Source organism: Diadema antillarum, unplaced genomic scaffold (genome assembly GCF_040938485.1).
Source record: "Diadema antillarum isolate AM-2024a unplaced genomic scaffold, OU_Dant_1.0 scf00000074, whole genome shotgun sequence".
Taxonomy (NCBI): domain Eukaryota; kingdom Metazoa; phylum Echinodermata; class Echinoidea; order Diadematoida; family Diadematidae; genus Diadema; species Diadema antillarum.
Window position 1 is genome coordinate 3,720,111 of NW_027270963.1, and position 13,236 is coordinate 3,733,346.

General features: G+C 40.2%; 1 protein-coding gene across 1 annotated transcript; it reads right to left on the minus strand.

Moving 5' to 3' along the window:
* Window positions 1-799: 799 nt before the first annotated feature.
* On the minus strand, window positions 800-7,390 carry LOC139717292 (heparan sulfate glucosamine 3-O-sulfotransferase 1-like). The gene is made up of 2 exons (XM_071628784.1): window positions 7,293-7,390; window positions 800-2,885 (listed from the first exon to the last, which is right to left on the minus strand). The coding sequence occupies exon 2, from the start codon at window positions 2,713-2,715 to the stop codon at window positions 1,507-1,509; it is 1,209 nt and encodes a 402-aa protein (XP_071484885.1). The 5' UTR covers window positions 2,716-2,885; window positions 7,293-7,390; the 3' UTR covers window positions 800-1,506.
* Between the last annotated feature and the right edge of the window lie 5,846 nt (window positions 7,391-13,236).

Below are 13,236 nucleotides of genomic sequence, written 5' to 3' on the forward strand. Positions count from 1 at the left end.
ACAGTGAAAATAGCCTGAACTGATATGATAAATTTCATGTCAGGTCAGTGGATATAATGATATACACTGTTATATTTCTAGAGCGTAATCATCATACGTCGCAGCTGAATAAATGAATAAGCATGCACATTAAACTACCTTGATGTGTACTCTTTCGTTATTTGGTTGAAATCGGAAGCCTTGGGGAAAATATACATAGATAGAAATAATACTGACATTTGTGATGATGCGTATGTAATAAAAACAGCCTCTGTCTATCTTCATCCCAGACATAACATTCTCTTTATCAAAGATATCTGTAAAGGTAGCATACACACCAACAAAACATAGCATATCTATCAGACTGTAAACAAAGATCACCGACACTTCACGTACTGATACCAAGGAGGTGCTCGCCTATACATCCTTGCCCACACACGAAAGATCTTGGAGAGGAAGTATATTTTTAGACCTCTTTCCTTGTTTTGTTTCCTACATTGACAAGTGTAATTGAGTTGGATTATTCACTCGTTCATTTCTACACCAGAATAAAGGGTATACAGCAGCAACCGATTGCGGATAAGTCCTTCAAATCACCTTTTGGCAGATATGTGGTGATGTAAGGAACAATTTATGCAAAAACGGAGCTGATTCATGAGATGTGTGTGTGTGTGTGTGTGTGTGTGTGCGTGCATGTTTACATCTGCGCCTGTGTCTGAGTGCCACTTGTGTCTCAATAGGCGCGGTCGGACTGGCCAAAGATCGAAAATTTTAAGATCGCGATCATTACGATCTCGAAGTTTCGCCAGTGTGACCGCAAACTTACCGCAAACCTTCCCCTCCAACTAGGGATATTTCCTCCACTCCCGCTAAACTTCTCGATCTTTTGCCAGTGTGATCGCTAGAAACTGAAACATCGCGATCTTTGTCACGTGACCAGTCAACCACCCGTTTTCGGGCGGCGCCTAAGAAGCGCACGGCTATTGTGTTGTACATGTATTCATTGTTACGTCACAATCACTAGCAATCAGACGACGCGCTTTTTCTTTTTCTTTTCGCACGCGCACCAGTGACCCATACTTCTCGAGCCAAAGATCGAGAAGTATGGCTGCCAGTGTGACCGGACGACAAAAGATCGCGAACTTAAACTTTTCGATCCTTTGCCAGTCTGACCTCGCCTATTGTGTATGTTCTGTACGTCCGACTGTGTTCAACGTCAGTGTGAACGCAAACACGTGCTGATTGTGACAAGCAGTCAATGCTTCGAAAAGATCATCGGGATTCTCAAAAAGTGCGCAGTGGGTGGGAGGTGCTACACAAAATATTCAACCAAGAATAGTTACCATCAATATGCATCTCTTGGTGTCTTCGTATAATAGACCTTAATTATTGCTTTAAGCATTATTCATAATGTGTTTTGTAAAGGATATGAATCAGGAGCTGCACGAGACTTAATGATACCCTGGTCTTATTGCATTCGCAGTACTGATATGTACAACATGGGTTGCCCCAGGCCTACTGTCGATTTCACTCGATGGGGTGATAGTTTAGCGGCACGTCCCCGAGTAGTTCTAAATAGTGTTTCAAGAGTAGAAACAGAAAGCGACAGCTGCTCTCGAATTGTGTTCGCAGTGTCGATATCATAGCTTCACTGACGAGCGGGACATCAACCGTCTCACTTGGCACACAAATGGGGAAGGGTTCTTGCAGGCAGTACGTGCTGGTGTTCAGATCAAACCGGAAGTGCTCCGGTGTGAAATACGGCACCAGGTCGAGAAATTTCTCGACTTCTTTCATCGTTTCCGCGGGGTTCCTAGCGAACTTTTCGGCGTTCAGCGACAGCACACGATATGGCGTGACCTTCTTCACCCACGGCCGAAGGTAATAGACGTAGAGGCTGTCGGTGATGAACACGTTTTTCCGGTTGATCTCCGCGTCTTCCTTCATCACAGTCTCCTCAAAGGTGTCGTCTACCATACATGACATCTTGGTGGATCCTCGTCGGCCGTGCTTGCCCTTGCCGCTGATCAGGAGGCGGTCACTTGTTCTCGATTCCTTGAAGGTGCTCTTGTAATGTCCAGAGATCAGCCTGGACTTCCGGATGCGAGTCCGCGTGAGGGCGTAATCCGAGATGGATCGCGCCACAGGATCTCGGAGTATGACGATTAATCTGATGTCTTCGCCGAGGGTTTTGATGGCTCGTACGGAGGCGTTCCTGTGATACATGTAGTTCTCTGTAGACTCGATGGTGATCTGATCAGGGGTTGTGTATGGCATCTGACTCTCGTACCATTGCACTCCTCGACTGTAATACCTGTCGAAGAATTGTGTCTCATGCACAGGTGTCGCCAACTGCGGGTGGAAGCCGAGCACCCTGCGGAGGGTCTGCGACCCCGATGTCCTGGCGCCTATGATCAATACTTTTGGCAGTCTCTGCTTGCAGTCGAGCTTATTCAATGCTTCAGGCGACACCAGACGATGTGTCCAATCGCTCGATATCGTATAGCACCGACTCCGGGCGTAATCCCAGGCCTTCCCGCGAAGAAACGAGTGACCGTCTACGCTCTGCGACTTTAACCGTCCACTTTGGTACAAATACGAGTTAGCCGGAAGCCTTCGGGTTCGCGAAGGTCTAACGCTGTCGTAGAGAAGGGTGTAAACGCGCGTGCAGCTGATGATAGCTACCACGAGAAGACCAGCGAAACACAGGGCGAAGAAATAGATTCGGGGAGCCATGGATGCACCGGAAGGTCCTACTGATCACGGTGAGACGGCCTCAGCAGCGTGACCTCGAAAGCGGAGTCGAAGAGGCATCCTACCACAATGGCTCCTCTTGCTCATGGCAGGATAGGTTGTATTCTGTCGTCACATAGTGAACCAGGTGATACACAGTTCCATACACCATCCTACGAACAAGAGAAGACAAGAAAAACTATAAACACTGTCATCAACTCCACACCACCAGTATAATTACAAAAATCTGCAGTAGTCATATCCAGCACTCAGCTATCAGGTTACAAAAACTTGTCACATCGTGTGTTTGTGTCTTCCTCAACAAAACCACAGAAACATGTATTAAGGTTTCGGTGTGAGCTATAATTATTGCTTTTCTTTATTGGCTAAACCTACAACCTACTTGAGCAAATTATCTTTTCATTACCCTGATAACAATGGTCCCATTTATTCATCTTTAAAAAAAAATATTTTTCCAATTCCGATGGAAATAGGGAAGGCGGGGTAAAGATTCCATCAACCAACATCATTTTAGTTTTAAATGAAACTAACTATAGTGACGCGACAATAACCATGACTACTCAAAATTTTGCTTCAATCCGTGTACAAATGCCACACATGTATATACCATCCGAATTCCTAATACAGCATTAATCATGGAATGGATTCATATTGTAGCCACGGTACAGTCAAATTAATTACTAGAAAGGATTTCTGGCAAAAATGCAAGAAATACATTTTGGCGAGGTCACTCAGCAAAACGACGGCTATGGTGTGTTACGGATGGTGAAGTGCATCACCACACGTCACTTCTTTTTTTTTTCATAGAAGGAAAAGACAAGCCCTAGATTATTGTTAGGATTGAATCCCCTAGCGATTAGTTTGTAAAATCACTGTTATATCAGATTTTGAATGGTGCAGAAATTGTCAAATCAATCCCTGATTTAGCAGTAGAATACTGAAATCGCCACAATCCGTATGACATTGATATCAACGCTACACACATAATATAACAGTGTCGATTTTTTTTTTTTCGGGGTGGGGGGGGGGGGTGGGTTGCGAGAGTTGAGGAGCCAAAACCCATTTATACTCTGCCATCGCTGTAATTCAATGGTCATCTCGTATCACATTGCGGTTTCAAGAGTTTCTACAAATGGGTCTGCATACGGTCTAGTCAAACTGATATGATCTATACGAAGTAATCTTCATGAGATGTATAAACCTGGACGACGAATCAGCCTAATGATATAGTTGCGTTGACTCACTTCCCATTACCGTCACCTCTCCCCCTCCACCCTAACTTCTCTCTCAAAACTCTTAAAATATAAGGCAGAGAAATTGTTCATTTTGATCTTAGCGCAATTCAATGTTGCTTTTTATTTGCCAGTGTATAAATATACCATGGCATATCATTCCTATGAAGGCAATGCAACTCCAATGTAGATGCGATACCAAAAGTCCATGCTGATATAAGCCCCATTATGCTATTCCTCACTTAACAGTTGCCGCAAAAGAAATCTGAAAGGTGGTCCGCGAATATGGAATTAAAACCTTTGGAAATCATTCATCCCCGTCATTGCCTCCGGTTATCTCCGTTCTTTTTTTAACAGTATTTTCTTTAACACGAAAATGAAGTTCTTTTCTTAATGCGGCGACAAAAGATTCCATTGACTCGCCCTTTTACATGGGCAGAGTCGTGGCCGATAGATTAAACGCGTCTGGTTTTGTCGTTCTATAGGTGGCGGTGTGTGACAGCAAGTCACAATGCCGAGCCATTAATGACTGATGATCTTTGCTGTGCACAGTTAAAGCGAAACGGCGCTGGCCGATGTCCCCGCTCTAAATCACGATAGTGTCGATCACGTATTCATATACACAGCCTTCGTGGGCCTTATAGGCCTAGATACTGTAAATGAACCCTACTTCAACAACCATGCTGAATTACTATTTGTTTGATTCATTGATTGACTGATTTTTTTTTAATTTCTTTTTTATTTTTATTCTTTATTTTTTTTTTTGGGGGGGGTTTAAGAGAATATAAACCTATCTTTGGAAGGAGGATGCCGATTCCCATTATTTTGACAATCTCGATTTTATTATACCTTCGGACAATCCTTCTGGGCTACTCTGCACAGTTTTACGGAATCGAACATTGTGCTATTCTCCGTCATAACTAGATTATGTTTCATGTAACAACAGCTATGCATCATGTAGGATGACTACGTGAGAACATGGGTTGCCATGCGCGGGTTTATACGGGGATAGAAATTAGTCTGTCCAAATCTCTCTGCGAAATTTTAATATTGCAGACAAAAACGCCAGAAGCATGATTTATCAGTAAGCCTACATTTCTTATTGTCTCAGCAGGTAAGTAGTAGAGACTGAGCCACCTCCCTGCCCTCTGGGCTTTCAAGCGTGATTGAGCCCAAAATAGCCTCTTTTGAAGAAAAAAAAATGCTATATACCTTATCGAGATCCTAACGGGGCGGTACGTGTATAGGCAACATACCGCGTTGACCAATATAACTAAATTGCGTGTTATTGTGCGCAATGCCTGTCTCGCCTCGTTGCCATTTATTATTGTAGACGGAAGGAAAGGTCAAACGTGCGAGGCTCATCAACTCCCTATCATCTTATGCATGCAATGATATAGGCACGAGCATACTCACGGCCAAAACCCCTACCTGCAGAACCTCGTATCATTTATATACGTAACCTAGCATTTCGGTCAAATATTTCTTAAATGATAGATAAAGACGTAAAGGAGAGAAAACATTCTCCTTTTTTCTTTTTTAAAGAGTGATAATATTATGTCATGCACTCTTGCATTGTAAAGCTTCCTGTACGTTCGCCTTTCTTTTCAGTAAACATTACAAAAGAAGCGAAAACAAAATAGTGGTTTATAATTGACTGCGACAAGGCATGCTGCAAAAGGTGCACGTACCCAATTCTGTGTCGAGCATATTGCTTTCATGCCGAGAGAAAACTTGGCTACTGGACGAAGTGGTACAATAAATTTAGTCGGAGCTGACTTTACTGGGGATTGCCGAGGATTCGGATTAAATAAATTAGTCATCTAAATTTGCATAGAGCGTGAGCTTTGAATGCAAGCCGGCTGATCAGGAGTGAAGAGCAAGTTAAACGTCCATGCAGCAATTGGTTCACCACTCTCCCGGAAGTCTACTGTTCCTGGACCAGGAAAGACTGTTATTTACATTACGATTGTCTCGCATTAATGGACGAGCTAGTAGTGAGACACAAAAAGAGTTCTATACGACAGATGGAGGTACATCAGCACGACAGTCACCAGTTTTCTTTAATTTGAGAAAGAGGGGGAGAGATGGAAAAGCAACGGACGATAATCATGGGGGTGATAGACCGTGTGCTAGAGAAAAATGAAGCGATGCATGTCAGTAATTGATCTGGTTCATTCAAGGAGGTGTCACGTGTTTACCATGATCCCTGATTCATTGAGGCCAAGGGCGGGCATTCACCCCTTCTCTCGTTGATTACCAGACATCAAATAGCAGCATCGATAATGGCAGCCACGACATGGGCCTAAATAAGCAAACATTTAAGAAGCTCTACAGTATTTTGTATAGGAATAGACGCAACATGTTGAACAGCAGTCATCATAAAAAGATAGTGAGAAAAAAAAAGGTTCATTAATTTTACACTCTCTGCGTTCTCTCATATTATTACAATTGGTGAGGAAAACTAAGTGAGCCAGGGTGACTACTAGTATTAACGTAATTATAGTATTCCTATACCAAGATTGAGGATACAAATATAGGGCCTAGGGAAAGTACCTGCGCTTCAAGGAAACCTCCCTCACAATAACATGCGGTTACCAAGAACGTATCAGAACAGAACTTTCATTCACAAGGATTTGGCGTTACCATGCCCCAATCAAAACATCAAGCTTGCTTGATATTTACATCCCACACTGCTTGCTTATTTCTCACAGAGAGCAATATTAAGGAACTGCGTCCAAGCAAGTTCACACCACGTACAACTACTTTCTCGAGGAGTATTGCCTCGTCCCTCGTGTGCTTACGGATGTTTCATCGCTTGTTTGATCAACCCGGTAAGAGTGATGCCCATACCCAAAGAGGTACTACGCGATGCATCTACGTCCCATTAGCAAGGAGTAGAAAGAGAAGTACAGCATCTTCTTGGAGAGAGACACCTCCCCGGTATGAACTCTCCTCCTTGCCTTGGTGTGCCGTTAAAGGCGTTATGAGCATCATTGTGATCACTGGGCATGCAAGCACTATAAACATGTCCCAGCTCAAGCAACGGGGCAGCTGATGTGTAGCTTCAACGTCCAAGCGTTGTACACGCCTACACGCCGCACCACACTACCAGGATATTCCCTTCGTACGACCTTTTCACTGACCAGATGTACCCAACCATGCACCTGATGAGTCCACCACCGACGACGGCGAAATGTGCACCGTGTGGTGATGTCGGCAAGCCACGACTTATCCGTGGGAAGCTATGCACAAAATCAGTGTTAGCACGCACAATGAACCCGTAATCACGGCATATAGGCATGGAAAGATAGTCTCATATCTCACCTCCAGCACCATTTAGTCGATGTCTTGCGATGGCCGCACCAATGTAAAACGTAGTCTGCTATTAATTACATGAAAGAGAGCCACGAGCTATGATTAAGGTGACATCACGGACAGAATCTATTGCTGGTCCAACGTTGAGAACAATATCTTGATCGCTCGCTGTGCCGGAGCGCCAACCAAACCTACACAAGAGCGCTGAAGCATTGCATTGCTGGGGTGGACGGGCACATCGGTACGAGGTATATACCAGTATACACACACATGTTACACATTTCGTCCCAGTGTCTCAAACATGCCCTCATAAGATATGCGGAAGTATTTACCCTTCCAGCGGCACGATTATGGCACACAGTCATTTAATGCCTGATGTAGTGCGACTTCAGATTTAAAGAGCGCGGGCTATTACACAGAAAAAAAAAACAAAACACCACACAGATCAAAACAAAACATCGTGATGAGCAATAAACCAATAATGCATCGCTCTTGCCCGCACTTTCGCTGTTTTGAAAAGTATTCGTAGGCTTCAAGTTAAGTTAAAAAAAAAGAAATCACTCTTTCGACGCAATGCACTCTGAAGGATATAATTATAAAAAAACAATTTCACTATTCCGAACCATATTTTTCTGTTAATATTATAGATATTACGCTTCATAAATTCATACACAGCGTAGGCCGTACTCGTCACCCAAAATGCACGTATAATCTACATGCTGAAGAATTATTGGAATAAAATCTAAAAGATATTGATTACTAAATAAACCTTAATATGTAAATATATATATATATATATATATATATATATATATATATATATATATATGTATATAATGTATAATATATATATATATATAAATATATATATATATATATATATATATATATAATGATAATAATGATAATAATGATAATAATATGATATATATGTATGGGAGAGAGGGGGAGTGGGGGAGCGAGAGAGAGGAGAGAAGCCAGATAAAGGAAAGTGCGATTCAAACCGTCTACCACAAGTTAGTATACACAGAAAGAGAGAGGGATGAAGGGAGAAAGAGAATGACAGAACTAGACAGGTTTTGGGGGAAGTGGCATCTGCGGCAGCACCTTCAGTGTGATGCCAATAGTAAGATGAACTGACGTTGTTTATGTAGGCACCGCTGATCTTTGTTCCCTCACGTAGAGACAAATATTGACAGAGAGCAAGACGTTTATTCAAGCCACAAGGTCGTATTCGGTGGCATGGAAAAGCTGACCGGTGGAACTCGCCGCCACTTAGCAAGTGGTCAAGTAAAGCTTCCACGACATGCGAGTAAAGTTTCCACGACATGCGAGTAAAGTTGCCTTTTTCTATTAAAGGAAAAAAAAAAGGTTTCATGATGTGAATAGCCCTGTTCACACACAGACAAAATCAACACAGTTATTCATGGGTAGCAGAACCGCGAAACCTTAGCAGGACCTGGAGATGAACCCCCCCCCCCCACCACACACAGACACATGACATGATATGCACACACGCATACATTAACATGCTTTTTCGTTAGAATAAAATGAAATATCAAATCAAATCAGGTCAAGTAATCAATCACACCCGTCCACTCCGGTACACATTACATTTGAGGTATTTAGAAAGTATAGCTGTATATGATCGCAGGAAATATTAGAAATTCAGTATAGCCTTTGTTTGGATAGAATATTAATCTTTATTCAAAGAATAGCTAATGAAATAAAACAAAATGATTAATGAAGAGCAAGGGTGTGAATTTGTAAGAAAGTCTGTATTTTTGCATTACTCAGAAATGAAAATGAGATAATGATTGTAAAATTGTCCAAAGGCAAAGTAACGGAAAGGAAAAGAAAAGTTGTTGATTTTTTTTCTTTAAAACTGGAAATTGTGATCATTCAGACGAAATAGGCAGAAAGAAAGCTTAATTAAAACAGTCACATATTTGTTCTTTAGAGGGAATTAAGATAAGGTCAAGAGCCGTTTGGTATGAGGAAGGTGAAGAGAGAAGGAAATATTTTGAGCAATGATATTGTGTAGAGAAAAAGATGATATCACACGGGATAAAAAGGAAATATTGTATGTTATTAAATTATTTTATGAAGATTTTTATTCAACAAGGGTAGTGTATGAAAAGGATCCTGCATTGCATAGAATTGTTTCTTTGCCATAGTGATGAAAGTCGAATTTCATGTGAGGGTAAAATTACACCCCCCCCCCCAAAAAAAAAGTTTCCATGTTTAAAGACTATGACATTGAATAAGTCAATTGGTAACGACGGATTTTCAGTCGAATTTTGTATGACCTTGTGGCCATACACGGGGGTTTAATAGTTGAGGCTTTCACTGAAACGTTTGATATAGAAAAACTTTCTATCTAATAAGCAAGGTATAATTACTTTGATAGGAGAAAATGGTAAGGATCCTTCGCACGTTAAAAATCACTGGCCGATCACTTTATTGAACGTAGATTATAAGTTACTTTCAAAAGTTTTAGCAGATAGAATGAAAAATATCATCGGGTGACGTAATCAAGCAAGATCGGATGGAGTATATGAAAAATATGAGTATTGGAGAAGGTATCAGATTTTCTAGATGATATGATTTTTGTTTCCATTGCTTGAATAATGACATACAGAGTTTTCTAATTGCGGTTGATTTTTGAAAAAGCCATTGATTCCGTTTCTCATAATTTTCTTTTCAAAGCTTTGGAATCATTCGGTTTTGGTCCCTCCTTTTGCCCATGGGTGAAAACTTTGAACAATGGAATTAGTAGTTGTGTAATGAACAGGGGGTTTCAACTGGTTACTTTCATATTGGTTGTGCAATGGAGCTAGGCAAGGTGATCCTCTGTCGCCACTCGCCACATTTATTTTGGGTTGTAATTGAAACTCTTGCTCAAGCATTGAGGAAAGATGAAATTATTAAAGGGATTACTTTGGGCGATTTTGAGGTCAGTCAGGCGTTATTAGCTGATGATATGACTTTTTTTTTTTTTAGAGAGAGAGATAAGAGTTCGGTTAAAAGATTACTTGCATGAAATTTTGAGTTGTTTTGCGAAATTACTTGTTTAAACGTGGGGGAAATTGAAAAGGGGGATAGGAAAAGATAGGCAATAGGGTAGGGGATCCTTCCTTTGGTAATTTAGTCAGAGAAGTGAAAACTATGGTGCCTACTAGGTGTTTATTTTGTAATGGATTTGAATTTGATAGAAAAAATGCTTAGAGAGATGGGTAGTGAAATAAAAAAGATTATTGAGTTGGTAGAAGTAAAGAGACCTATCTTTTAAGGATAAGATTAATCTACTTAAAATAAATATACATCATCTAAATTGAGTCATATATTATCTTCAACTGTTGTCCTTCGTAGGTATTTGCGGAAGTCTTTTTTTTTTTAATCTGTTTTGAATTTTCATGGAAAGGGAAAGAATACATTAAAGAGCTTTTACAGGCGTGGCAGGATTTGAAAAGTTTGCAAAATTTAGAAGATGGGAATATGAATCAAATAATATGAAGTAATACCAATATCTATAATACTGTATATAAACATGTGTGTGTGTGTGTGTGTGTGTGTGTGTGTGTGTGTGTGTGTGTGTGTGTGTGTGTGTGTGTGTATGTGTGTGTGTGTGTGTATCAATTTCAGGGCTTTAAGATGATGTATGGATCATCAGATGTATGATAAAAATGTTAATAAGAAAAAACAAATCTATCAATTTCATCATTATTGTCATGAAAAAGGCATACGACAAATTGCATGTTTTAAGAGTATACATGTATTGTTATGCGGTTAGGAAATTGTGCAGTAACAATGACAAATTATCAGCCACAAACTGAATTCAGTAGAATTGAAGCAAGCGTGTTGAGAAAATGTTTATGCAGGTACATTAAGGAAGTCATCGAGGAATCACGGGCCGTTAACGATCGCCCCCGACACTGTACAGGCATGCTAACCTGGAAACATTGAACTGCACATTACTTGAATATGAGACCATTCTGAAGCAAATAATTTTCACTTAACAATAATGTACTCTTAAATGAATCCCACAAGGATTGGAACAATCATCCCCCAGCATTCCCACTGATCAGTTACTAGCCATCCCCTTTAAACTGCATTACCTGTATTTTGAGCTAGTCATTGTTGTTGTTGTCGTTTTTCTCTTGTTTTTCTCTTGTTCTTTCCATCACTTTCGCCATCACTGCAAGGACGTACACGTATTGTCTAAAAAAGATGGCAATTACATGTAGGCCATATTCATGTTTTTTTGGTGTGTGTGTGTGTGTGTGTGTGTGTGTGTTTGTTTGGTTTTTTTTTTGTGTGTGTGTGAATAGAAACTGAAACCTGAGGGCTGTTAAGAGTGGATGGGTTGTTGTGTGTGTGAGTGCATGCACATATATGTATACGGGTAAGAAAGGATGTGGGGTGTAGAGGGGTACAAAAATCAAGATTTTCACTCAGATCATTAGTGTTGTGTCGTGCTGTTATTGTAGTTGATTCAATTATCAGCTATAATGCCTGATACGAAAATGAATTATACATGAGTATGTATGAGTTCATCGTCATTTTGTTTTGTTGTTGTTGTTTTTTGTGTGTGTTCACCGAGAATGATGTAATTTTTAGGTACTTTGTGAGATTTGTATCTACAGACTACATTTTTCAGAAAGTCGAACACACGACTGTGTGAATTCCGTTGTATGAGGATTACATTATGATCTAATTTTAATCTTAATAAATGTTTCAAGAAAAAAAATACGGAATCAAATTCTTTTCAAGTCTCTTTTCCATGTTTGGTCATGGATCAATTTGAAGTGACTTGACCAAAGCACCTACAATAAATTGATAAATTCTTTTACTGTGCTGATGTCATATATTATAAAGTGTCCTCAAACACACAGCATAAAACACACATTCAAACCACAACCAAACGTGCCACAAACACACACACACACATTCATTTCTAGGTACTCTGTATAGTATTTTCAGTGGAGTGTTTCTGTAATTTATATGAGATACTCGAGAGTTTGGCAAATATGATCCTGAAATTTCTTAGGATCAGTTCACAGAGGCTAGAGGGGGGAAAAAAGGACTATATCAAGGAAAGACAAAAGTTTGCAATTTAAATAGATTTACGAAGAACTCTGTATGCATATCATTCACTCATCACACGATGCATAATTCTGTCTCCTCTTTCTCATCCACCCCCCCAAAAAAAAAAACACCCCACAACAACAACAAAACACAACAGTCAAAAGCAACAATAAAAAAAATTACAAATTACAAATGTAGAATTCAAGGTTTATTCAAAATATTCACATTTCCTTTGTGACTTTGCAATATTCACCAACTTAACCAACAGAGTGCAAAAGCACTTGTTTGTGAGAAAAAAACAAAACCACTACAGTGCTTTGCAGTCTTGCTTTATTATCACACAATTACAAGATTGTACATGTTCTTCAAAAAGATCATCAACTCAGATTATGATTCTTGGATGAAAGGAATAGCTGGCAGATTTGTTATCCATAAAGAGTAAAATTGATGTGATATAAATCAACCAGGGGAATGCACAAATGATGTCATGATAAAATGTTTCATGGAGGCTCATTGCTACTTACCTGGCAATCAAAATTGTTCCACTATGTCTACCCTGCCTGGTTTCAGGCACATTCTTCAAATATGTTAATTTTGGAACAAAGAGGTAATCTGCACCAACAGCAACGTGTACAGCACTTGTAAAGCAAGGGGTTCTTTCATCGCAATGCACCAACATCATGGTGTCAATCTTGTGTATTTGAGTCGCAGTAATAATCTTCAGTGTTGTATCTCGATGAGTCCAAACTGTGGCACACTGGCAAAAATAGAGAAATTTGTGCAAGCAAGCTTGTATAGACACAGTTCTTGTCCAAAGGCACAAGGGATCTAATGTCCAATCCACAGGTTATATATCTTGTGCCTG

Excerpts from the sequence above, each read along its gene's own strand:
- LOC139717292 (XM_071628784.1), bottom strand. The coding sequence starts at position 2,715 with ATGGCTCCCCGAATCTATTTCTTCGCCCTGTGTTTCGCTGGTCTTCTC.